The sequence below is a fragment of the Lampris incognitus genome, chromosome 4, assembly GCF_029633865.1.
Source record: "Lampris incognitus isolate fLamInc1 chromosome 4, fLamInc1.hap2, whole genome shotgun sequence".
Taxonomy (NCBI): domain Eukaryota; kingdom Metazoa; phylum Chordata; class Actinopteri; order Lampriformes; family Lampridae; genus Lampris; species Lampris incognitus.
Window position 1 is genome coordinate 29,040,594 of NC_079214.1, and position 27,445 is coordinate 29,068,038.

Below are 27,445 nucleotides of genomic sequence, written 5' to 3' on the forward strand. Positions count from 1 at the left end.
ATTCATGTGGATGTTACTTTGACACGTGCCGCCTGCCTAAACATTGCTGCACACCAGGTGCAGCCCTTCATGGCAATGGTATTCCCTGATGGCAGTGGCCTTGTTCAGCAGGATAATGCGCCCTTCCCCAGATCTCAATTAGATCGAGGATCTGTGGGATGTGTTGGAAAAACAAGTCCATGGAGGCCCCACCTCACAACTTACAGGACTTGATTATCTGACAGCCAGAAGCAAAGCCTGATGGTTATTTGTAATTCCTTCTCTCTAACATCTACTGTCTGTCTACCTCTTGCAACAAGCAATCACCCAGGCTTGCAAGACATCAGTGTTAGCCATTTGGTTTCTAAATTCAGGGGTTACCCAGGTTTTACACTGGTCTCCAAGACAAACTTCAGGGCTAAAATGTTCCATGGGTGTGTAAAAACAAATCTGTACGTAGAAATGATTGATGAATGAGGCCCATAGTCTCACCCCAAAGTCAGAAGATTAGATAGACAACATCCTGTCATTCTATTTAGGATGGCTAAAGCTGCATTTGAAAGGCTAATATTTTACATGTGACAGAAATGTCTGGAAATTTCCAACTGTGTCAGCTCTTACAAGATTAGAAATAAAATGAAGTGCTCCTCTATTTTTCCTCCCCTGTACATATCTGAAGTACAACAAAGTTGCTCAGGTATGTCGCCATGCTGTGCAAACATGGGTCTTAACAACATAGATGGGTCCAGTGTGGTTAAGTGAACACAAAAACGATTCTTCAATCAGTACAGCCTTTATCTTGAGTGATTTTATACTGAATACATACACAAAACATGAGCGAGACATCATGCATGAACCAGTTACAACACAGTTTGGGAATATGGATGATATGCCAAAAATATCTATAATTCAGATATTTATAGGACATGGCAGCACACAAAGATGGTTCTCTATCAAAGCATGAATCCATGCACAGTGTATGCATTTGACAGGCTCAATTCACATTTTAAAACATGACCCATTATTCTTGGCTTCCAATCTCGTTGAAATTTGAAGACAACAGAAAAAAAGAGGACGAACAAAGCTGATAGAAAAATCACATTATTTAAATTAAAAGCTAACTACATCATCGAAACACCCCAATACCTAACACTAATAATACTAAGGGCAAATTAAAAGGTTCATTTGCCCTTAGTATTATTTTAAGCCCGCAAAGTATGTTATCACATCGAAAATGATCTTTTAAAGGATCTTTTAAAGAAAAATCTTTAAAGTCGGTCTTATTTTTCAGATACTTCTCTTTGTAGGATTAAAATTTTTTTTTTTTTACATTTTTCATTCTGCTTCCCTAAAATGATTTGTTAGAAGTCAACTAAAATGTAAGTAGCCATTCAATAGCCATAGTAAATGTAGCAGCCATAATAATACCCAAAATTAAATCATTTTCTGACTTGGCCAGGTTCAGATAGAACCAATTCAAAATGTGAAACAAGTGGAATGACATTCAACAGTGAAATGAGTCCCTAAAAAGTAAGTTCATTATTTCTTTAATTATCTTTATTAATAAAAAATAGGTAAGAGGAATTCAAAGAGTGGGGGCTTTGGCTTAGTTTTTGTGTAAATACTGGTTTTCTGAGCTCTAAAAGGCTATATCACCATCATGTTACATACCAACCTGTGACTATACATTTTGACAACACAAAATGACAAAAAGGATCAGATTTTCTGTTTCTGTGCTTTTATAGCCAGCCATAGAACAGAAAAACCAGCTGCCAATAACAGAATCAACCCCAAGAGGGATGCTGTAGATCAGTGTTTCCCAACCCAGTCCTCAAGGAACCCCTATCCTGCAGATTTTCATTGTAACCCTGCATAGGTAGAGCCCTGCTTGTACTTACTCAACCAATCATCTCACAGCACTTAATTATGCAAGGTTTGCAACATCTGACATAATTCAATGCTGATTGGTTGAATAACTACAAACAGGTACCTATTCAGGGTTGCAAAGAAAATCTGCAGGATAGGGGTTCCTTGAGGACTGGGTTGGGAAACACTGCTGTATATAATCCACACCAATTTGGTCCTTGAAGAGCTGCAGACAGGACATAGAGAGAAGAGAAGGAAGGATCCCTATGCATTTAAAGAAGGAAGGACATTCGTAAACAGAAGAAAGGTTGGTAAATGAACACTAGAGGGAAGTGTGGAATAGAGAGGAAAAAACAGAATAGGAATAAAGAATGGAGGTAGAAAGGAAACAGCTACCAGCTGTGGTCTCTTGACATTTTTTTGTACTGAAAATGAAACAAGTACGAATATGTTACCAAACAAATTAAACACAGCTGAAAACCAGAATGCTCACAGTTCACATAGTATGGGAATGTTCTTGCAGGAGGTAACAGGAGGTGGTCACTTCAGGAGGCTGAGATGCTCCAGTACCTAGTTTGCTTACTAGCTATCTGGTGCAAAACACCTCCAACTTTGAGAATGGATGAGATAAACAAGGCAATAGGCAGGGACACTGCTTTATAAATACAAGATCTGAGACACTGATGGGGTCCTGAACTCCAGGTCTCAGCTTGGTTCCCTCTCAAACAACCTTGCTGCTCACAAATGTTGCCCCCCCCCAAAAAAAAAGCTTACCGAATAGAACTGTACATTTTGACCTGTCAACAATAGTTAAAGAAAATTAATTCAAAGAGCAACAGTTCAATGTCTAGAACAGAATGTATAAAACGCAACTTGTCATGTGAGGACCCCACAGAGGCAAACCCATAAACTATAGTCTCAAAAGAAAACCCTACAGGCTCCCAAGTGTTGCCCCATTTCCTTCATCTGCACTAGCAGATGACTTTAAAGAGGAAAAAACATGATTTGTTTTACCCCCAGAAATAAGGGATTATTCCCACTAAACTGGGCATGTATGACAGAAAGGTGGAATAGGATAAAACTGACATCATTTTACAAAATTACTTCTATGGACTTATTAGCCTATTTTTAATACCCCTCGCAAAAAAAAGGCAAAAAATATGCTCATACAAAAGTTGTCTGAGCAACCTACCAAGTCACAGGACCCCATCTGATATGATAGTGATATTAACTATCACTATTCCTTTATATACTCCTCATGGGCAGCAGCTGCAAAGGTAGCCAGCATTAGCTTGATGCTTACCACTAGCAGTACCTGAATTTGCTACAAAGACTATTTTGTAAACCACATTGATCAGTCCAGTTTCCATAGCCACTTTAATTGCTACTACCTCTGAATCAGCATCATACGCATACGTCTGTTCCATTTCCTTTTTTAGATCTGCAGCACCAGGCCAGCAGCTGAGATATTATCCCCTCCTCCTGCAGTTTGGTAAACCTCCGTGCACACCAGCACCGGCGCCACACAGATTTCAAAGTCCTCCTCATCCCAACAGCTAACAGGTCTTTTCTTCAGCAGCGGAATTCTCTGGCTGCCCTCCTGCCGACTAACAGAGAACGATTCATCCATGATAAGCCGGGCCTTGCTGGTGTCGATGTTGGCAGAGCCGCAGACGTGTCGGTTTGCTGTGAGTGAGGCCTTAGCTGTGGCTGACATAGTGTTCTTCCACTGGGATCCACGTGTTACGATTATGGCCTGGAAGGCCAGTGTATGGACATGAAGCCGGGTCAGTGGCCTTCCTTTAACGTAAGAATCGTTAGTGTCACTTTCCCCACCAGTGCCGTAAGCCTCTCTGTGGCGCTGGTTGATGAGGCGGTACAGTTCCCTCATCTGGTCAAGAACAGTAGCAACGCGGGGATTCGGGTCAGACAGGACTGTGACATTGGAGCCTTTGAGCAAGCTAAGGAGGTTGGGAAGCTCCTGTTCATTCATTCCTAGGGAGTCAGCCTAGGGGAGCAGATTCACAGAGTAAGATAAGCAAAGACACAAAATACTTAAACACATTACACAGACAAATGTGTGAACTTAAGTACATTACATCACAAATCGGCTAAATTTAATTTTTTAAAACATTTTCGTTTGAGTAGAATATCTCGCATGCACACACACACACACACGCATGCACACACACACACACACACACCTTGCTTTGGATTTTTTGCAAATTCTTAAACTGTAAATATCGGATCGTAAAACTGGCAGTTCAGCTAAGAAATCTTTAGAAAATCTCTGTAAATGTCTTTTTTTTTTAATGAATTTGACAGCCCGACGTTGCTACAAGACAAGGGATGTCAACAAAGGGATGTAAACCAGCTGTCAACAAAAAACAATATTAATATCTCAAAATTCAAATACTTAGAGGGATTAATAAAATAAAGTAGAACCTTCATGTGCACCATTTATCCAGGCAAATACAGATCATGTTGAGTCATAGTCAAGTTAAAACAATTTAAACCAATATCACTGACATTTAAGCACAGTGAAACATTTGAAATGACTCATTTCAAATGCAATTTCTTGACCATTAAGTGGCTTTACAGCTGTAGCATATGTGCATTTACACTTGGTCTTGCATTAAAAGTATGCCCCCCCCCTTTTTTTCCTCTCAACTGGACATGTCCAATGCCCTCTTATTCTGGGTCTCAACATTGCACGACTTCTATGACACTGCACGACCTCTTCGCCCTCTCAGTTGGAGAGGCCGAAGACTTCCTCATGTGTCCTCCAAAACAAATAGTGCCAGCAATCCAATTCTTTTCACCTGCCAGCTGCAGGTTTCTCTGAGGGAACATAACAAATGTGGAGGCCCATGTTATTTCCCCCATATCCACCTGCAGCCATACAGGTGCTCCACCATTTGCAGTAGTTGTAGCTGCAATGGTGAGACAGAATACGCCTTGTGGCGCCCCTTGCAGGAGTGCCATCAACTACAATCCTGGTAATCCTGGGATTCGAACAAAAAGCCTCAGTGCTGGGATGCTAGTGTAATAATCTGCTGCACCATGGTCCCCAATGTCTCTCGCCTTGATATAATCCTAGCCTTTCACTGTTTACATGAATTATGTTAATTCATTAATGTTTTCATTCATACATACCTGAGGGATGACCAGGCGAAGCAGGTCCTCCATTAGCCCCTCATCTACAAAACTGGCCATCTCAAAATGGACACCTGTCTGGGGGGATGAGGAGGACAGCAGGGCGGCTAGACGGGAGAGTAGCTCCTGGCGCTCACCTGCAGAGAAGCGCAATAGAGGGGGAAAGAGGGAAGTAGGAAGAGGATAAAAGGTGAAGAAAGTAAAAGGAGAGCGAACAGAGTGAATGATAAGGAGGGAGAGGAGAGAGAACAGAGATTAGACAAACGGAAATACGAGACATGATATGAGAAGTAAAATCATAGGGACAGGGGTGAGGGGAGACAATGGAAAAAGATGAGGGAATAAAGAGAGGAAATTAGGAAAATTTATGAGAGAGGAAGAGAGGAGAAAAAGGATAGTTTATTGAACCAATTGATAGAGTTGACCTGCTACCCAAACAGTCTAGTGGTGAATAAGAGGTCAGTCACTGTCTGCCTGTTAGATAATACATGAATGCACACACACAAAAAGTGACAAAATCAACAGCCACAGGAGAAAGCCAGCATCAATCACATAACTTCTCAATCTCAATTTTTTATTTGAGTCTCTTCCGCTTTCCACACACTATCACAAACATTCATTTCATCCAAATAGGGTGAGTTTAAAAAAGGATCACAGGAAAAAATATCACATTTTGGAAGCTGCAATGAGGAGCTTTGGATATTTGTTGACTTTGTGCACCCCTGTGGGCAAAAGCGGTGGTGTTTCACAGAAGAATAACTTCATTTCACAGAAGCATTGGCACTCTTGTCGCAGAGAGCTGCATTTCCTCTCTGGTAGCTAGTGCATTTGTTTTGTGAGAGTAAAGATATAGCAGTGCTTTGGAAGAACAGACGTTTGCAAGCTATACAGTGATGAGGTAATACATCTGTCTTTGTGTACTGTAAATCATTTTGGCAGATTTTGTGGGGAATGCATCCTGGATACAAACATTTGGAATCGTTATATATCAATATTGAATTTTCTTGCCAATGGTCCTCATTTGCTTATGTCAGTCATATAGAGGCATCAAAATTAAATTGACACGTAAATAATCAGCAAAAAAATCCTCATAACAGTTTTAAACTCTGAATAACACCAATCCTTGATGTCTTGATGAATGCTCAATAATCCAGGTGAGAAAATCTCAGAAGGTGAATCAGTTCATCTGGACACAACGTTTACTGGGAGAAACGTTTCATCGCTCATCTAAGTGACTTTGTCAGTCTCAGCTGACTGCAGGTATCCCCACCCTTATAAACAGCACAGTTGCATAATGTCCGAAACCAGCACAGTTGAGTCACAATCAAGGAATAGGAATAGTAGCAAAGAGGCCATCTATGTAACGAGAGAATGACCATCCCTGAACGGGGGGGGGGGGGGGGGTTAAGAGTACATCAGTCTCCATCTTACAATGCTGTGATTGTAACTATTCCCCAATCCTCCATGAATAGTACACGTGGCTATTGTAACTCTAATTAATGGTCACGGCAATTTGTATCTCAAACCAGTCGCAGGCTTTGGTTGTGATGCAACTGTGCCGGTTTCAGTCGTTATGCAACTGTGCTGTTTATGAGATTGGGGATACCTGCAGTCAGCTGAGACTGATGAAGTCACTTAGATGAGTGATGAAACGTTTCTCCCACTAAACGTTGTCCAGATGAACTGATTCAATTTCCTGGGACTAATCCTTGATGACTCAAAACACAAACTATTTAGTTTTTTCATTGCATTCCTCTTGCCTGAATGGAAGGGGAAGCTGTCCATCATCTGAAGCCCACCCACTACCAGTAGGTCTGGATTGAAGTCTTTCAGTTTCTCAGAAAAGTCTTCTAAAGAGTCCAGGTAGGGGTTATGGTCATCACTATGGACTATATACCTGTATATGAGACAGACAGACACATACATATGCATTTGAATCCACCCTACATCATTACATTAAAATAATTTAGCATTAACAAACCTTGTGGACACATTACAGTTTTTTAATCTACTTAGCATTGAAATTCACATACATTAACATGCTCAAACACACACACACACACACACACACACACACACACACACACACACACACACATACATACACACACACACACACAAACACACAAAACCAAAAGGTACTCAAGACATCAGTCAGATGGATAATGAACACACATTTCCTCAATAGCTCTACCTGTTGGCTCTGCGTGAGGTATAGTCACCCCAGTTTGCCCCAGAAGGATACTCCAGAATTAGATGGATGTCTGGTTCCTCCACTACTTTACCTGCCACTGGACAGTCAGAGGTAAACATTAAATAGATACTTGCATGCTGTTTCTGAGCACATTTTTAACACAGTTGATTTGAATTCAACCGAAAGGTAGGTGTGGTTTTATGATTTCATAGCTATTGGCTACTCAAATTCAGCGCAGTCATGTGGGTGTGGCTGGGTGGGCTAAACCGCTTGCTGTAGAAAAACAAGCACTTCACTGGTGACATCCCCCTTCCTGCTCTGTCGACACTTGACCAAAAAACATTAAAAAAAAAAAGGGCGAGCGACGAGACCACCGACAGCAGCTTTGAGGTTGGGGATGTGGAAGTTGAAGACGATTCCTCTTTCTCAGTGGAAGTTGACTACTTGCCTCACGAATATGTTGCTCAGCCAATACAGCCGTATTCCTTCGAGCCAAAAGGGTGTGTCTCCGCTTTTATAGCGTCCCGCTACGGACACGTCTATGCTAATGGTAATTCGTGACGCGGCAAGTTACCACATTTTCACCAACCGGAAATATGATTTCGACCACTTGATTCAACTCCTTTGGATAACCATGACCTGGATGAATGAGAACATTCACAGACAGATTTCGACCACCGATATCTCTCGTCTGGCCATAAATGTGATTTTAGGGCTACCATTTGTCTCATTGATCACATCCACACTCCTTACATCAATTAACAACAGGAAAAGTCAGATTTTGATGCAAGTATCTCTTTAAGTGATGGAATTATGGAGAGAAGAAAGATTAAAATGGCCGGTGAAACTATCGAAACTGCTAGCCAACAGACTCAACAAAGTCATCACTACCCTGATCCACCCTGATCAGGTGGGCTTTATCCCCAAACGTAGCTATGCTGACAACATCAGACGCCTGATAGACATTATGTGGGCCACTCATGATGCGAACTCCCCCTCAGCGGCCATATCTCTGGATGCAGAAAAGACGTTTGACAGGGTTGAGTGGCTTTACCTATTCCTCACCCTGGAGTCATTTGGTTTTAGCAATACATTCATCACCTGGATACAACTCCTGTACACACATCCCAAAGCTGCTGTGCAAACTAATGGCCTGATCTCACCCTGGTTTGAGCTAGGTAGGGGGACCAGGCAGGGCGACAGCATCTCTCCGGGCCTATTTGCACTTGCTCTGGAACCACTGGTGGCAGCCATTCGATTAGAACCTGCATTCCCAGGGATACAAATTGGTCAATCAATACACAAGCTGATGCTTTACGCGGATGACATCCTAGTTCTAGTCTCAGACCCTGAGCGCTCCCTTCCTGCACTGCTTACAATTATAGACAGATTCTCTCATTTATCAGGTTACAAAGTTAATTGGCAAAAATCAAAAGCCCTCCCCTTAACCTTGTACTGCCCCAGGACCTTGTTCCAGGGAGATGAATTCTCCTGGCCCAGCAATGGCATTAAATACCTGGGTGTTACTTTCCCCCCTAAATTAGATGATCTAGTGAAGGTCAACATCGAACCTCTACTGAGTCAATTTAGTGCAGACATTGAAAGATGGACTCCTCTTTACTTGTCACTATGGGGGAAAGCTAATGTTTTGAAAATGACCTGTACACCGAAGTTCAGTTACATTCTCCAAGTACTCCCAGTGAGAATCCCGCTTAAATATTTCAAACAATTTGACAAGCTATGTAGCAGATTCCTCTGGGATGGTAAACGCCCCCGACTTAATTTGAAAAAACTACAAAGGCCAGTGGACCAGGGTGGGCTGGGTATCCCAAACTTACTGTTATACTACCAAGCATTTGGTCTCAGGCATCTTGCCCACTGGACTTTACCCTCCGAGCGCGCCCCCCCTGGCTTGGCATCGAAAGTACACTTTGTGATGCTCTCCCTCCCCTCCATCTTATAACCGCTGCACTGCCTACAGAAGCTATGACCCATCCGATAGTTGTCAACACTCAATGGATTTGGAAACAAATCTCAATAAGACTCAAATTCAATCCCCACCTGAACTTAGCAGCCAGTATCTGGTTGAATCCCAAGTTGAAGATTGACAAAAAACCATTTATTTGGACACAATGGGCGGGAAAAGGAATATTGGTTATAGGAGATTTATATGATGAAGGTGGTACGATGAAATCATTCACGGCACTTGTGCAACAGTATGGCCTCCCCCAACAGCAGTTCTGGAGATATCTTCAACTAAGACACCTCTTGTCTCAAACTTTTGGGTCTATCTCCACAACCCCGCCTAGTTCAGATGTACTGTCGGATATAGTTAAGGTGTTTGGCACAGGGCATGAAGCTTCAAAATATTACTTATTGTTGACTAAACACTCTGATGGTTTGGGATCCAATTTAAAGTTAATTTGGGAGATCGATCTTAATCTTACCTTTACCAGTAAGGAGTGGGAAAACATTTTAAGGAATTATAAGAAAACCTCACGGGAACTCAGGGCAAGGTTAGTACAGTTCAAAATAATTAACAGGGTATACTGGACCCCCTCAAGGTTATACAGGGCGAAACTAAGAGACAGCCCTGACTGCTGGAGGTGTGGGGAGGGCCCGGGTACGCTTCTCCACATGCTGTGGTCTTGCCATGTTGCACAAGAATTCTGGACAGCTATATATGACAATATCAAACTTATAATAACAACAGACATCCCATTTTCTCCAAGCCTCGTTGTTCTGGGAGACCCTACTCCTTTAAATGCCCTTCCACGAGCACGGGCAGAGTGGGTCCAGACAGCCCAGATGTTGGGTAGAAAGCTCATGGTAACAGAGTGGAGGTCGGCCACCCTACCTCACACCAATGTATGGTTCTCCCATCTGGGAATTGTGGCAGCACACGAGCGACTCTCCTTTAGACTCATCAACCAGATGGAGAAATACGAGGCCAAGTGGACGCACTATATTTCCTTCATTAAAGGCCCCGTGTAATCTGTCACAACTAATCTATATCTTAACATCTATTTATAGACTACTCTCTATCTGCCAACTATGTTTTTTATTTTATTTATTTTTTTTACTTTCTATCTGCTGTTCCTATTGTCTTGTATACTGTTAAGACTCGTCTTATGATCACCCTTAATCCAAATGTGTCTGTCTCTTGATATTGTCTAGTAGGCCCTGTTAAATTGTTCCTTCCATCGCTGTAATCCATGTGTGATGTCATGGCCTGTATTTGTGTTAAAGGAAAATAAAAACTACTGATCATTAAAAAAAAAGGCGGTGAAAGACAAAGGGGAGGGCTGGAGGATGGAAGCACATAGGTAATAGAAGGGGGAGGAAATAGAGTTGGAGGGAGACAGAGAGGGAGGTAGAGAAAGAGGAAGTGAATAGATGAAGGGGATGATGAGTGAGGACATGAGAGGGGAAGATGTTTAAGAGATGATTATGATAAGAGCAGATGATGTTTAAGTAGAGAAAAAAGGGAGAGAGATAAAATTGTAGCACGTAGGATGAAAGAACAGTGGTAAGGACGAAGAATGGAATATAATTTTAGAACACATTTAAAGTGATACTGACATCAAAATCTGAAAATTCCTATTGACAGGCTATGTTCCGAGTTGGAATGTGACCACGGAGAAATTCAGTGGCCAAAACAGCATGTCTGCGGCCACTCGAGAGAGATCTGTGATTGACTGTAGATGGTGTCCAATGACAAATTGTGCCGGTGGATATGTAGACACCAGTCAATTTGCATATAGGGTGTGTCCGTAGTTACGCTATCAAGTTACGCTACGACGTATTGCTATCTATCTATATATTTATCTATCGGTCTATCCATCTATTTATCTAAATAGCTATCATCTATCTATCTAACAGTTATTTGTATAATCGAACATATTATTCGCCAAGTTGTATTACACTGCCGTGCCGTAGGCCTACCATCATGCCGTGGTCACATGCGAAATGCGTGGAAAGACAGTAGCCAATAGCTTTGAATTCATAAAACCACACCTATTTTCGGTTGATTCAAACTCCCAATGTTACAAAACGTGGTCAGAAAGGGCATGTCAGTCTCTCTTTAACATTAAAGCTGCATTAAACAATATTTCAATACTAAGAGTGAATCAAATGATTCCCTATAATGTGAAAGGATTGCTTGTGCTGGTGATCACATCAAGAATCAACATGGCAGTCTACATTTGCCTTCACTAGAGACGGGGTTTACCCTCACTTTGAGCTTGTTGACAAATTCTGGTCCATACGATGGCATGGCACGGAACCCCCTCCCCTCCCCCTCCCAGCTACAAATCCGTGCTCGCAACTAGGAAGTTGAGAAGGTGGTCTAAGGTGAAGCTCGCAAAGAGGAGAAGGAGCAAGTGCGATAGCATAGAAATATGTATGACGCTGGCAAGTTCGTAGGCTAATATGTTAGAAAACAACTGTTTACTTACACATCCAGAAGAAATAGAGCAACATCGGAGTCACAATCAAATATCTGCAAACAATCAGTTAAAAAAACGGATCGCGAGCATGTTGTTTGTTACACTTTGTCCACTGTAGACAGGGGAAGGGAGTATTGAGGAGCGGCTTAGCTGTGAGTGTGTGTTTTGGAGCCTCTTTTGCACTACTGTCTGACATCTACTAGTGGTTAGATCACTTAATGCAGGCTTAACCTTGTTGGGATAAAATGTGTGCACGCTTGTGTGTGTGGCCACTTCCGCATTTGTGTTTTCGTACCTGTGATATGTTGAGACAGGACATCAGTGAAATCAGGACTGAAACTTCCCCCCAGCAACACATCACATCCCTCAGTTGCCATGCGACCAGCCATCACTGGGGCATTGCCGCCTATGGACCACCTGTTCCCAGGCAACTCACGGGACGCTTCGACCAGCTCGCTGAATAGTGTGTCATTCATCATGAAACGCCTGAGTGAGGTGGAAAGGGAAACCATGTGAAAAGAGGGAAACAATGTTATAACAATGAGATTCCACCATGGGAATAGAAAGTGTCAAAAAATAGTAAGAGGACAAGAACATTTGAAGTCACAATTTTACTCTGTTATGGCAAGGGGGTATGAATAATTGAGATTACTTATGATCTCCTTGGTTATGTCCTTATGTTATTAAGGCAGGTACTACAGCCCTTATTCATTCAAATGCTTAGTATGTCTTTTCAATGTTGTCATATATGCAATACTTAACAAAGATTACACATTCAAATGTGTAGTACCAATTGTGAACATGGACATTAAAAGAAAAAGACCACGAAGGCTTAGTCAAGTTAACCAACATAAATTAAGCTTATAAAATGGAAAATATAAAAAGTCATAAACAGTACTTCTTTCAACACCTTCACCGTTCCAGATATTCTGAATACTGTGCGTAACTAGAAGAGAAGCTATCTGAGGCAAGTTAGCATCAGCTAGTAATTATACTTAGTTCCCACAAAGTATTATTACATGCCATGAATCCAGAAAAAAGCTGGGAGGTATTGAAGAGAAGGGGAGAGAGGAAGGGAGGAGAGGAAATTAGCTGCAGTCTTTGGGCAAGGACAGAGATGTGGGAGCATCAAGGTAAGTTGGGAGTGGAAATAGGGACAAAAAAAGAGGGAGGAAGTAGAAGAGAAGGGCAGAGAAGCACAAAGCAGAGGAAGAGGAAGTTGATAAATTGAAGATTTACTTGCAAACCAGAATACTAAGCTACTGTTTTATAGCTAGCAGTGTTGAGCAGGTGCAGGTTGTGGCTTATCCTGTTGCTGTTCCCGTTGTTGCTGGGACATTTTAAAACTTTTAAAACACTAGTGTCCTGTGGTTAAAAAGCTGCACGCTTGCTGGTCTGTGCTAAATGGATGCTCAGCTCCTTCTGGCACGATAATCTTAATATCCTGTCATCTTGTAATGTGTGCATGTTTGAGATTAGAGAGAATATCTATGAAGTTTCTCCTTATGTGCGTGATGCAACCCCATTTTGGAATCAGTTAGGATTTTAAAACTCCTGAAGTCTGAGCCTGTTTTAACATGGTTTTATTTCTGGTGTTTTTAAAGTCTTGTTTTTTTGGGGGGGGGGATTTTTCCCCCTTTTTCCCCAAATTGCACTCAGCCCCACTCTTCTGAGCCGTCCCAGTCGCTGCTCCACCCCCTCTGCCGATCCGAGGGGGGCTGCAGACTACCATATGCCTCCTCCAATTCATGTGGAGTGAGCAGCCGCTTCTTTTCACCTGACAGTGAGGAGTTCTACAGGGGGGGCGTAGCGCGTGGGAGGATCACACTATAGGTTGTTTGCATATGACGTCACGAACTACAGATGGAGGGCAGGAAGTGATTTTCTACATAGGAAGCACTATCACAAACTTTCGAAATGCCTATGTTTGGCGTCACTAACTGAGAAACCACAAGAGTTTTTATTGAGTACCAAAAGTTGTTGTTCATGAGGGGGGAAAATGCAAGAAATTGACAAGAACGCCGAAAAAAATGGCTTGCGAACCGTCGTCTGCGGTCGGGAGGAGCGGAGTCGGATAACGCGCATGTGCAGTGACCACTTCGTCAAAAAAAATCACTCTTCATAACATAAGGATCAAGTCCAACACATCTTATTTTCTGTTTACACCTTTCTTTCATAATATCGTCTAAACTAGCTCCATCTCATCTATTCTGCTTTTCACTTCCTGCCCGCCATCTGAATCTCGCGCGTCACCAGAATCACGTGACTGCAAACAAGCTATTCTCCCCTGTTCCCCCTCCCCCCTGAACAAGCACCCCGACAGACCAGAGGAGGCGCTAGTGCAGCCACCAGGACACAAGCCCGCATCCAGCTTCCCACCCGCAGACACGGCCAATTGTGTCTGTAGGGATGCCCGACCATACTGGAGGTAAAACAGGGATTTGAACTGGCGATTCCTGTGTTTGTAGGCAATGGAATAGACCACTACACTACCTGGACGCCCAGTCTTGGTTTTAATAAATGGCTGGTTGTGCCCTTATCAACCATCCGTGTCAGTCTTTCTGTAACAGGGAACCCTGGATGTGGTGCAGATTTACCACACCAGCATTTAAAGATGTATTCTTTTGTCTTTGTATGCCTCACAACCAAAGACCTGGTATATGCCACCAGGTGCACAAGCAACAAACCATTTCAAAATTACCTACTATTAATACAATCACAATGGGGGGGAGGGGGGGTGACTGTTCAAGTCCAGCCAATCAGTTCCCACAGTCACTGCCGGCAAACAGTACAGTACCACACACAAAAGGAGATGGTCAGTAAGACACATTTAATTACACAGTACACATGAGAGCCACATGCAGACACACCAAGAAATAAAGCCTATCCTGTGTGTGTGTGTATATATATATATATATAGATATTATATACACACACACACACACACACACACACACACACACACACACACACACACACTTCAGTGAGACCTTGAAGGGGGAATGCATGTTTGTGAAGTAAAGCAAATCAAGCACAAACTTTCTCTGAAATATGCGTGCACACACTTGAGCATTAACACCACATTTCAAAGAACAATCCGACAACTGAGAATCATTCTTTATCCGATGAGCCTAACCGTAACCACTTGAAGTTTTATTCCAACCCTAACATTACTGGCACACACACACACCACTTACTCTGCAGCTGCTCCTGGTGCAAAGAAGTAGGCAAAGCTCTGAGCCAGTTGTTGGGCATTCTCGATGTAGTCATAATGTAAAGGCTCGTAAGCAGGAGACAAGCCGATCTTGTTCAGCAATGACACACCATCAACAATCAGGTCCACACAGCCACCGAAACCTGTGAAGGAGGTTTGATGGATTAAAAGAGGTGACTAAGCCATAAAACTATTCAACTAACATCTATATGGGGAAGAAGTAAAGACAAAGACAAAGTTTTCACCCCAATCAAATATTAATAATTCATGAATCCACACCAGGTATAATCTGGGGAACCAGAATGATTCAGCTACTTTGGCAGGTCACCAACTACCTGAGGCTTGACATTTGGCTCAGTCTACAAAGCTATTGTAGCTTGAAATTCGATATTTTCGATCAGGCCAAGTTTCAGTTCAGTTGAGTCTTAATCGTGTCACATGAGAAAATCCTAGGGATGGTACTACAAACCTCTTCAGTCTACACTAGGCTACCTGTAAAAAACCTCAACTTAAAATATAAAAAAGAGCAAGACATGCATTTGAATTGGATTTGAGAAACTGATTAAGGTGAGCTTGAAATCGGCCTCCTCTGTCTTGCACTGTTTTTCAAATCTTGAACTAATCTGTGTTACTTTAAATATTAGGCAGGCCTACGTGTTTTATACCCTCCCTAGCCTGAAAAAGTAACAGAACCAAGTTGGACAACAAGGGCAAGGCTAACATGGAGTTTTTTCTTTTTGTCCATGTAAGACTCCCTGCAGGCCCATGTACATTTTTCCTGAATACTAAAATAGTGTCTTGTATGCTTTGCTGCCACAAGACCAGTGAGTGTCAATCAATGGTGCCTTTTCTTTCATTTTTCTTACTGTATGGGTGTCAACAGCCCAGTAATTGCTCCTTAAGGTTGTAATGTTGTAGGAGAATCTTTAATCCCTTTTTACCAACTATAATGAATCCTATTATTGCAACACATATGTATGGCTTTCTTACAGTCCCTAATAATCTAAACTAGGCACAGCTTTCTTGTGATGTGATGTTTAAATCTCAGGGTAAAAAATTTTTTTTTGTAAAAAATGACCACACTGTATATCAGAGGAACTCACCCATGTGAACTCAATGTGTGTGTGAATGGGTGAATGTGAGGCACACATTGTAAAAATGCGCTTTGAGTGGTCGGTAGACTAGAAAAGTGCTATATAAAATGCAGTGCATTCAACCATGTACTACGGAGGCCCATGTGCATGCAGGTCTTCTTTCCAACCCAACAGTACATCAGCTGTCTTCACTGATTAGTCTTCCTCCATCTGTTTGAATGTGTGCTAATAAAACCATGGGTGTGACGGCACGGCGAAAACTATTACTGAACTGAGCAAAGGTTGAGCAGATATGGTAAACAGTACCATTTATTTGTTTGTGTGTGTGTCAAGGTCCAAAGGATGACATAATGATGATGGCAAGAAAGACAAGGTACGAGGTCTTAAACGAATAGTTTGGAATTTTTGAAGTCACATAGGTAGGTTTTATTTTCAGTCATCCATCCTTTCCTTCATACTGTACACGCAGATCCAGGTTGTCATCTAGGTAGAATTCAATGCAAATAATGGGGAACAAATCCATAACCCTTGTTCAATGCAACAAAAAAAACAAAAAAAAAAACAAAAACCCTCCACAGTTCAGCCAAAGCTAATTTGACAGTACAGAAGTCTATCATGGAGAGTTTGAGAGGCCATTTTAAAAATCAACAGTCCAGTTCAGTAGCCCAAGTTCCTTAAGTGAATTTCCCCATTCATTTTTGTCAAACATTTCAGAAAATCCTAATTTAAAGTGTTTTAAGCTGTGAACCGGTCCAACCTGCTAGAACATGTATCAAGGCCTAATAACAATTGAGTCCAAGCAGATAAATATTTGAAAAAAACCCCAAATGTACAACATCGTGTACGTAATATCGTTTAAGAGGGAATAAACTATTATTCATCCATAAAGCATTACGAATGATGACATCGAATCCCCTTCCCCTTGCTATCAACTGTTTTCTATCAACTTTTGCAATCATGTACATTTTATCTTTAATGCCTTCTTGTATATATTGTTGTGTTTTAAGGGTCATCTTCTCTTCATTCCTAAAAAACCCCCCCACATCATATCTAACAGAGAAAACATGGGGGAGCATGCCGCGAGCAGATGTAGATGATGTTATTTCCCTATGTTCTGACTTCAGGCTGCTCAGCTTTGGAGAGGTTTACATCTCCATGGAAATGGCGGCGTCTCTGTTTGGTGGAACTCAGTAAAAGACTGTGGGCAGTGTAGAACTTCATCAGTAAAACACAAAATCTTAAAAAAAAATTGAAATCAGAGTGACTTATGACTTCAACAGGAGCATACGCCATTGTTCCTCAGTCTCGAAACAAGTCTGCTTTGTATTGCTAATACATTACAGCTAACCTGAACCTAACTGTCCAAATCTATATATACTTACACTTCACCAACACTGACCACTAATGGAAAATTTCAAGGCGAAACACTGGATTTCAAAGATTCTCAACTGTCCCCTTAACTGCCTGACATATCCATGATGTGATCAGGGGACATTCAACTTTGTCCAGTGATGGTGCGCTGTAAATTCCAAAAGTGAAGTTTACTTAAAAAAAAAAAGGAAACCAATTACACTTGGGAAAAGTAACTACATGAACTTAATTGTGTCGAGTTATGTGAAATCATTTCACATAGAATTTCACATAACTTGACACAATTAAGTTCATTTACTTACTTTTCCCAAGTGTAACCGGTTTCCTAAATTTTTTTAAGTAAATTCAACTTTTAGAATTTACAGGGAACTTTTTCCACACTTTCTTTTTTTTATTAGACCAAGACTACCGGAGAGGAGTTGGTTACTCAACACTATTGAAACTCATCCAGTGACGAAATGTATCAGTATTTTCATTCCAAATAGTATGATCGGTGCTCTCTATTAAGGCCGATCAGAAGAGCCCATCAGATGACACAAAATAACATGAGACATTTGTCTGTGCGTGGCAAAAGAAGCTCACTAAAATGGCTTCACCGGTCTGGCAGTTCTACAAGGTGTCCGAAAAAGACAATAAAATCACTATATGCAATGTGTGTGAAACAGAAATCCCTCGTGGTGGAACGCAACAAGGCCATTTCAATACCACAAACCTCAATAGACATTTGATAATTTGTCACATCAAAGAATACAGTGAGTATGAAAGGCAAGCCAGTGCAAGTCAGTAAAGCAAGTTAACCTTTTAGCAACTCAGTCTTCTTAAATGTCTCCCTAACTGACAATTGAGTTGTCAGTTAGGGAGACATTTAAACGGCAGGAACCCTATAGCAGCGACAGTAAGAAGTCAAAAGAAATATCAGCCAAGATAATGGAATTCACTGGCCTTGATCAGCAGCCTCTTTCTGTAGTGGAAGACGAAGCGTTCCGACGACTTATTACTACTCAGATCCACACTATATCCTTCCAGGGCGTAAACATTTCACGGACGCATGCCTGCCGCAGTTATAACAAACAGTGTATACACATATTGACAGCATTTTAGAGGACAACATCACATCAATTAGTTTTGCAAGTGACATCTGGAGTTCGAGTGCATGTCCCATGTCCCTGTTACGCTTAACTGCGCACTTTATTGATCAAAACCTCAAACAACACGTTGTTCTTCATTGTCAAGAATTCACAGGGTCACACACAGCAGGGGCTCTGGCTGTCGCATTAGTCAAAGTCAAAGTGTCTTTATTGTCCCTTACAGGGAAATTAGTTTGCAGCCAGTATATATAAAAGTCTCACACAAACAAAACACCAAGGCAGAATTGACACATCACTGATGGACAACAAACAACAGGACATAGCGGGCAAGGAGAACCAAAGGAGTTCAAATATACAGACCATGGAAACAAGCAATCTGCAGACAACAGATGAATAATAGCTACCATTTAACAATTGAATGGCAGTGGGGACAAAAGCCTTGTATCTCTTAATCTAATACAGGGCATCCTCAACCGACAACCTGAGGGTAACAGTTCAAACTCTGGCTGAAGGGGGTGACCTTGGCACTCCAGGAGGGATGTAGCCTTTCTGAACACCTCCCTATTATAAAGGTCGGTAAGCTGGGCTAGACTCCTCCCTGAAATCTTACTAGCCCATTTGATAAGTCTAACAAGCCTTTTTTTTATTGGCCAGAGTCAAGTTACCAAACCAAGCAACAATACAGTACGTTAAAACTGTTTCAATAAAACTTGTATAAAAGAGAGTCATCATCTGGGAGGAGACATTAAATGTACACATTTTCCTCAGGAAAAAAAAAAGTCTTTGTTGGACCTTCTTTGATGTGGAAGCAACATGAGTTTCAAAGCACAGTTTGTTGTCGAGAACAACCCCCAGATATTTTTAGCTGTCCACAAGCTTAATGTCGGCACCTTTAATGCTGGTTGGTACAGGACTAGGAGGAGTCTTTCTAAAGCTGATTATCATGTCTTTAGTTTTAGACACATTTAAGTGGTGAAAGGACTCATCATACCAAGATGCAAAGTCATCGACCACAGGTCCATGTTGTTCCTCCACCCCTTCAAGAAGATTTACAATCACTGAATCATCCGCAAATCTGAATATGTATCTATTGGTATGGTTGCTGCGCCAGTCATTAGTGTACAAGATGTAGAGTAACAGGGAGAGGCAACAGCTCTGAGGGGAACCAGTTGGAAGAGTACAGCCGACTGGAAAAGGAGCCATTAACCCTCACACACTGGGACGTATCAGTCAAGAGGTCCAGTATCCAGCCAACTAGATTAAGATCCAGTTTGAAGAAATGAATTAACTTTTCTGCTAACAGATGTGGAGAAATCTATAAACAACAGCCTGGCATGAGCATTTGTCCCCTCAAGATGGTGGTACAGAAAATGTAAGTGTTATCATGGCATCTTGTACACTCCTATCGGGCCTGTATGCAAATTGCAGTGGATCAAGGGATTTCTCCATCTGTGCTAGAACCTCGTTTTTGATGAGCTTCTCAAATATCTTCATGATTAGAGATGTCAACACTACTTGGCCTTAGTCATTTAATGTCACAGGGGTTTTAGTCTTAGCAACTGGTACAATTGTGGAATGTTTCCATAATTTAGGGACCCTCTTTTGCTGAAGGGATAGTGTGAAAATGGCATGAAAGATTCCACACAATTGTTCAGCACAAGTTTTAAGAACCTAGCCACAGATATTATCAGATTCAGGGCTTTTGCTAGAGTTGGTGACTTTGAAGTGATTTTCCACACTTTTGATATCAACGGTCAATGCTGGGGGAGCTCTAGTGCTGTCCTTTAATGCATTCAATTTATCTGTGAAGTCCATCCATTCATCCATTCATTATCCAAACCGCTTATCCTGCTCTCAGGGTCGCGGGGATGCTGGAGCCTATCCCAGCAGTCATGTCATGATTATCAAATCTTCAGTAAAATTTGTTTAACTCATCAGCCAACTGTATATCTGAATTAAAACTAGAGAGAGCAATGTTCCTGTTGCCTTTGTCTTTACACCCAGTCATAGATTTCATACTGTTCCACGCTACCCTTAAATTGTTACTCCTCAGCTCAGCTTCTATTTTATCTCTATACATGAGTTTAGCCTTTTTGACTTCTGACCCGATCTCCTCTTTGCTTCCTTAACTACAGTGTCATTGTCCTCTTAAAAGCATTTTTCCTTTTATGAGTCAGACCCTTAAGGGCTGATGAAGCCCATGGTTTGTTGTTAGGGAAAGTCTTGACAGCTTTGGTCAGAATCACAATGACTGTACAAAAGGAGATATAGCTACACACAATGTCGGTTAGCTCATCAATATTGTCTCAGGATTCAGTAAACACCAACCAGTCTGTACAGTTGAAGCTCCCCTGCAGGGCGAGAGAGGAGTCAGCATTCCAGACCTTCACCTGCCTTAAGTGCATTTTCTCTCTCCTCAACACAGCCTTATCAACAGGCAAAATATGCACCGTATTGTGATTGGAAGATCCAAGGGCAGGGCCTGCCTCCGACTTGTAAGTGACATGACATGTAAGTAACATGTTCAGATCCTGGGGAATCCCGAGAGAAAAGGTACATGCTATTCTAAGGGATAACGCTAAGAACATGGAAAAGGCCATGAAGGATGTGGATTGACCCAGCCTACCCTTATGGTGCATACACTCCAGCTCGTTGTGGCTGAGGGAATATTGTCACAGCGAAGCATCTCTGATATAATGGACGGATTCTGGGTCATTTTAAACATTCCCCGTTAGCATATTCCTGACTCCAAAGTATTCAGCAATAACTGGGCCAGCCTACAAAAAGACTACAGCAAGATGTATCTACTAGGTGGAATAGTACTTTGTATATGCTACAGAGTCTACTAGAACAGAATCGGGCACTATCTGCTTATGCAGCCGACTATGACTTGTCTTCAACGTTCTCTGGCAATCAGTGGAAATTAATTGAAAATATGATTTCCCTGCTCACACCATTCAATTCGAAGAGCTCACACAACAGATAAGCTTATCAACTGCATCGGCTGCAGATGTTATACCATCCATTAAAGCTCTTACGCATCTCCTTGAGAAAACAGCACAGACGGACCATGGTGTGAAAACGTCAAAAGCCGCTTTGTTGGAAGCGATCCAGAAGCGATTCAGTGATATTGGATCTGTGTGCCCGTATGCAGTTGCTACAATTCTTGATCTGAGGTGAGAAAACGAATAGACCTACTACGTAAATATTTCTGTTATGTAGGCCAAATGACTGATAAAAAAAAGAAAAAAAAGTAGGCTATTGGTAAAAGGAATGCTATGTGTCATTTTCTTTAAGTTAATCTAACTTTGCTTTAAAAATAAGCAGAAACACTTGTAAGAGTTGTGCAATTTAATAAGAGGGGCTATAAAAACGCAAATAGCCTAATCTATGAAAATACATATAATAGACCTAATGCTGGCTTTTTTTGGTTAATACAAAGGTATAAAGACCAACATTTCCCAGACGTACTCAAGCCACAGCTACTTGTTCTGCTTTCATGTATCCTTGCTGCCCGTTCTGGCCCTGGCCAGGAAAGGCAGTTTGATGATAATAGTTTGGAGGCGAGCAGCTCTGAGCCCCCAGAGAAAGTACCACGAGCTGGCTCTTTGCAGGTTATGTATGCTGAATTACTGGATGAAGATGTGGAACATGGCGGTGATATCAGCGACCAAACCAACACGCAGATGAACCTCTACTTGTCAGAGCCACTTACTGCACAACACAGACAGCTGCTTGCTTTCTGGCAGGACAATAAAACAAGCCTACCTCTGCATGCCATGGACAAATGTAGATAGCGAACGAATTTTCAGCACAGCGGCAAATGTTGTGGCTGAGAAGAGGAACAGGCTGACTTCCAAAAATGCAGAGATGCTTATATTTATAAAGAAAAACTTGCCGTTGTGCATAAGAAGCAGGCTAAGCTAAAGAATGGTAGCTATGGCAGGTTGTAAAAACATGTAAATGTTGAGGAATGCTTTATACAGTATTTGGTTATAGCCTTTGTTGCCATTTTACATTTAAATTTGTAGTAGGCCTAAATTTAGAAAGGCCCTGTATTTTGTTCCATCTATTGGAACTGATTTTTATTGCCTTATATAATAGTTTCTTATGCTTTGAAACGTAGCGCAGTGTTGAGCACATTTAGTTTTTATTCCATAGGAGGGCTAAAATATTTGCTAAACTGTTCTTTAGCTGAGCATAGGCTATTATATTGGTTTCAGTTTCTTCATAATTTACATGACCTTATAAGAGAATGGAATATGTTGCATACATTGCCTTCCAATAAATAAACAGTTGTCAATGTATGATACTTTCTCAGCTCTTAATTATATTTCGGCAATGCTGTTAAGAATAGTTACTTCTATTGCTATAAATAGTAAATAAATAAATAATGCTACACAACAAATGAAACACTTTAAATGAAAGATCCCCAACTCCCCACCCACCCTGTGATTGGTGACTGGCGATCGGTATTGACCGATTCTGCATTCAGTCCCAAAAACCCTGATTGGATCATCCCTACCACGCAGCAGTTACCACTATGGGAATAAGAAGTTCAACATTCCATCGTAACAAAAAGCAAACCTCTGACAATTGAAAGAGTTAAAAGTTCAAAGATAAAAAACAGGATGGTCTACCAGCAGTGTGTTGTGTAACCTACAGTTTATCTTAAAATCCACATTCTCAAGCCTCTAATTACTACTCAGTGTGTGTCTGTGGTTAGGAGTAAATGGAAAACACTCGAGGTAAAATGTAGAACTGTAATTGAAGTACATTTCTGTGGAAAAGTCTTAGGCACCCTAGATTTTTTTAATATACATTTTGTCTAAGATGTTTATCTTATTTGTGTTCTGAATTAGTGCGTCAGTAGAAGAGTAAATTTTAGAATTCCAAACATTTATTTTCCCAAAATATAAATGTAAGAGAAATCTTTGTATTTCTTTAAAAGAAAGTAACATTAACTAAGGCCGTTTTCACACTTGGTCCGTTTTGCTGGTCCAAACTCAAATACAATTATTCCCTGCTGCCCCCTTTTCACATCATGACAGCAATTCTGCAATATCCAATACAGTCCAAGAAAATCATCTACGATACCATCAAGATATCTGTGTAACGGAAGAACAAATACTCTTAAACAAGCAAAAAAAACCCCAGGAATTATGTTCTTGTTCTCTGCATTGTGGTGTCAGTTTCACAGAATTTGACAACTGAGATGAAACAATGTACAACAAGAGCATACAGTCTTAGCTTAGTGTCTCTTTAACACACACCTACGTACGCATAAAAACACACACACTGACTGCAACTTGTCCACGCTTGCCATCATTCCGATGTTAAATAAAATACCCTGGCAATTTGTTTCCTCTTTTTGTTCTTAAAACTTCTGTATATGTTACTGTTGTTTGAGTGTGACTGTTGTCAATAAAGTTGGAAAAATTTATAAATTTTTTTTTTTAATAAAAATATCAATATTTGGCACCATGTCTTGATAACATATCGCACGAGGAAGCATTACGCCATATTCCAGTATCGATATTTTCTCCCACCCCTAATGAGCCGTGTCACGATGGTGTTTATCAACTTGTTAAATCAACCCAGGTTTTCCCAATGAGCGCATTCACATAAAAGAGGCGGTGTTTGCACCATATGACCAATCGCAAACACGGACAAGTCTGCCCCAGCTGCATAGTTTACACAAGATAATCAAACTATAATTTTAAACAAATATGAAGAATTTAAAAATATAATCCAGGCTAAAAGCAACACAGTTGCTGCTGCCAAATGAAAGCTGGCAAAAAAATAGCCGACTGTGTGAATGTGTAAGTTAGTGGGCTTATCAATATCACTGCCCCATCATTAAGGCACAAGTAGATTTATGTAAAGGCAGAGAGGGATAAAATGAGAAAGACCAACAGTCGGGTACAGACAGCAGAAAAATAATCTTTTACGCCCCTTATAGCACCTTTGGCGGATGGGGTCCTCAAGCTACGAAGTGCCATAAGCTACCGGCAGAATTCCTATCGAAGAAACGCAATGAGGAGTACGCAAAGGTTATGAGCCATATGAGGACCAGAATACGGTTCTCAATACTTCGCAGTACATTGATTTCAGTGAGAGGTGAACGTAGGAGAAGACCGCCATCAACAAAGCCGATATCTTTCAATCTGATACCGGAAGCAATTCAGTATGAATGTTTTTAAAATATTAAGAGTATCTGTACTTTTAATTATTTTGATTGTGATGTGCTTTTATTGATTTTGTATTATATATATTACTGTAAATAAAGTTCCTTTTTTTATTTACACTCGTTTCCCCGCTGGCGGTGCCTCCCACCCGGATCACCGTGTCCGGAATTCCTCCCTTCCAACGAGGCGCTGGCGCAAAAACTGCGGCGCTTCGGGAAGCTTGCGAGTGGATTCCAGACGGTGAATCTGGGTTGTGAGGACACCAGATTGACACATGTTCAGTCCCTGCGGAGACACGTGTTTATGGATTTGGACTCTCCGACTCAAACGCGGAATGGCTCTTTCCGTGTAAAGCATGTGGAGGGTTTCTATATTGTAAGGACCACGGATGAATAGGCTCGCTTGCCCTTGGCAAACGGGTCGGACCCTTTAGTCAAGCTATTAGCGATGTCTCCCGCACCGCGGGAGATACGGGAACGCGCTACATTGGTGTCAGAAGTGGGAATGTAGCGAATTCGAGGGGGGCAACCACAGGAACCGCCGCAGCCGGGACGCGAATGCGTATCTCCCGCACCCCGAGAGACATCACTAACCGCTCGACTAAAGGGTCCGACCCGTTAGCCAAGGGCTAAGCCAGCCTATTCATCCGTGATCGTTACAATATGGTATATGCTAGTTCCGGGAGTATTAAGCGTTTTGAGTGTGGAGATGTGGGTCTTTTTTCTCGAAAAAGTTGATCTGAATATAATTACAAATGTGTATTCCCTCCTTTGTTGCGCTCCCTGGGGTTTCTTCCTATTTTTTCCCTCCCTGTTAAAGGTTTTTTTTCTTCTTAGGGAGTTGTTCCTTATCCGATGCGAGGGTCGAAGGACAGGATGTTGTGTTGGTGTAAAGTACCTTGAGGCAAATTTGTAATTTGTGATATTGGGCTATACAAATAAAACTGACTTGACTACTGACTAAGTACAAGGCTTTAATCAGTCTGTTTTAGGAGGATAATAAGAGCAATGAAATGGCTTTGAAATTACTTGCAGCCAACAGAAAAAAATGAAGCGAGGAAGACTGGAAGGGGCCCTCCTCCACCGGACTACACTCCTGCTGTGGAGTTGATGCTGTGGAATGACTTGTGATTGACAAAATCGCTTTCATTCTCACCTAGACATGCTGTGATGGGAATATGGGTGCAATCTATGGCGGCACCAATCACTCAGGGGAACCCTATGAAAGGAGTAGGCTACATTTAATATCCAACAGTAAACGTCATAGGGTCCACATTATTTATAGATCAAGTAGCCAATTTAAGTTATTGTCTACGTGCTATTTAATAAAAGCCCTCTTTTATAGACTGCGCGGGCAAGTGTCCTGGGAACACAACAAACGCATGAAGTAGCTCTGTTAGAGCAAGAACCACCTTGCGAATTGGGCGGCTGACCGTGTTTTTGCTTAGGTTCTCCGCGTCACCCTCAGCATTCATGAAAGTACCTGTAGCAAAAGCAGACGCAAGACAATGCAGAGTCTTCGGGGCGGTGAGCGCACGACTTCAACGTGTCGCTCTGGCAACATATGGCTCAGGAAGCTGACAAAGATATCCATTCCCTCCACTGAGAGGAAAAGCCAAAGGCCTTTGTCGGTCTCTAAAAACTCTTGCCTTCTAAAGAGACCCTCACCATTCGCGCACCGAGGTCCGCGAGATCGTCTAGGAATGATGACGTAATTTCCCTAGACAATTCATTGGTCAGTAGGCGGTGCTTTTACACAAGTTGATCTGTTATTTCGAACATAGCCTGCTCCGGAGCAGGTTAAGTCTGCAGCAGGAGTTATCACGGCCATGTACATCGATAAAAAGGGAACCACCGCCCGTGACACTGAAAACCCAGGGTTAAACCTTAGACTTCATCGCTAACCCCAAATCCTGCCCCGGTGTGTATCGAATTCTGGCTAGGGGGAAACAGATCTCGACGGGGAAACAGAGTTCGATACAACACCAGCTATTCTACTTTTTCTGTTGGACAGTTTTCAGCCTGTGAAATCAGAATGACAGCTTTCCCCTATCGTGTATCTTAATCACACACACACACACACACACACACACACATACACACTAAACAGCTCTTAAACGATGACAACCTTCTCCTGCTTCCCTTTTGATTATAACGTAGTACAGCTAACCAACATCAACGTACAACTAGCATCCATTTACAACTTCATCAGTCGATGTCAGCCATTGTTAAAGACATTATTCCTACACTTTCTCGTGTTCACTGAAGACATTTAAGTTTCCCCCTCCTAATAAACTGACGACAGACGCGTCTTATTTCAGGCCTAATTTACGATTAAACCCAGAATTTATTTCAGCGATTCAACACAACAGTTATGCTAGCAAACGTTAGCCCCTCCACCTTGACTTACCAATGGCCACTTTAGGTCTGGCGACGTTATTTATCCCCACTTTGCGTTCAGCCCGAAGCAGAGAGGACAGCACAATGTCGAGTCGGTCGTCCAGCCCTGCGTTTTGGGGTGGTCGGAACCAGTATGCTAACATAACCACAAAAAGAGACAGGACAGACCCATACTTCATGAGTGACACCCCGCTTCCCCTCTCCATCGTTGGTTCCATAAGGACTGGCGCTTCGACCGTCGACTTTGCTGGAGCCCTTTGCGTTGCGTGTTTGCTCATTTCAATAAGCAGAGAACCCCGTTGGTAGATCGCGTGGGCGGAGCTTATAAAGAAGCCCAAGTTTCGGTTGTTTTATGCGCAACAGTCGCGAAACGTCTTATTACCGACAACTGTTTAAAATGCATTTTAACTTACAATGTTGGATTACTATTTGTGAGCGTGGTATCTCA

At 41.8% G+C, this 27,445-nt stretch overlaps 1 protein-coding gene across 1 annotated transcript; it reads right to left on the reverse strand.

The window, feature by feature from the left end:
- Nucleotides 1-765: 765 nt before the first annotated feature.
- Nucleotides 766-27,275, reverse strand: adpgk2 (ADP-dependent glucokinase 2). The gene is made up of 7 exons (XM_056278607.1): nt 27,008-27,275; nt 14,841-15,000; nt 11,939-12,129; nt 7,196-7,292; nt 6,762-6,898; nt 5,002-5,138; nt 766-3,853 (listed from the first exon to the last, which is right to left on the reverse strand). Exons 1-7 carry the CDS (start codon nt 27,273-27,275, stop codon nt 3,281-3,283), a joined length of 1,563 nt encoding a protein of 520 aa, XP_056134582.1. The 3' UTR covers nt 766-3,280.
- Between the last annotated feature and the right edge of the window lie 170 nt (nt 27,276-27,445).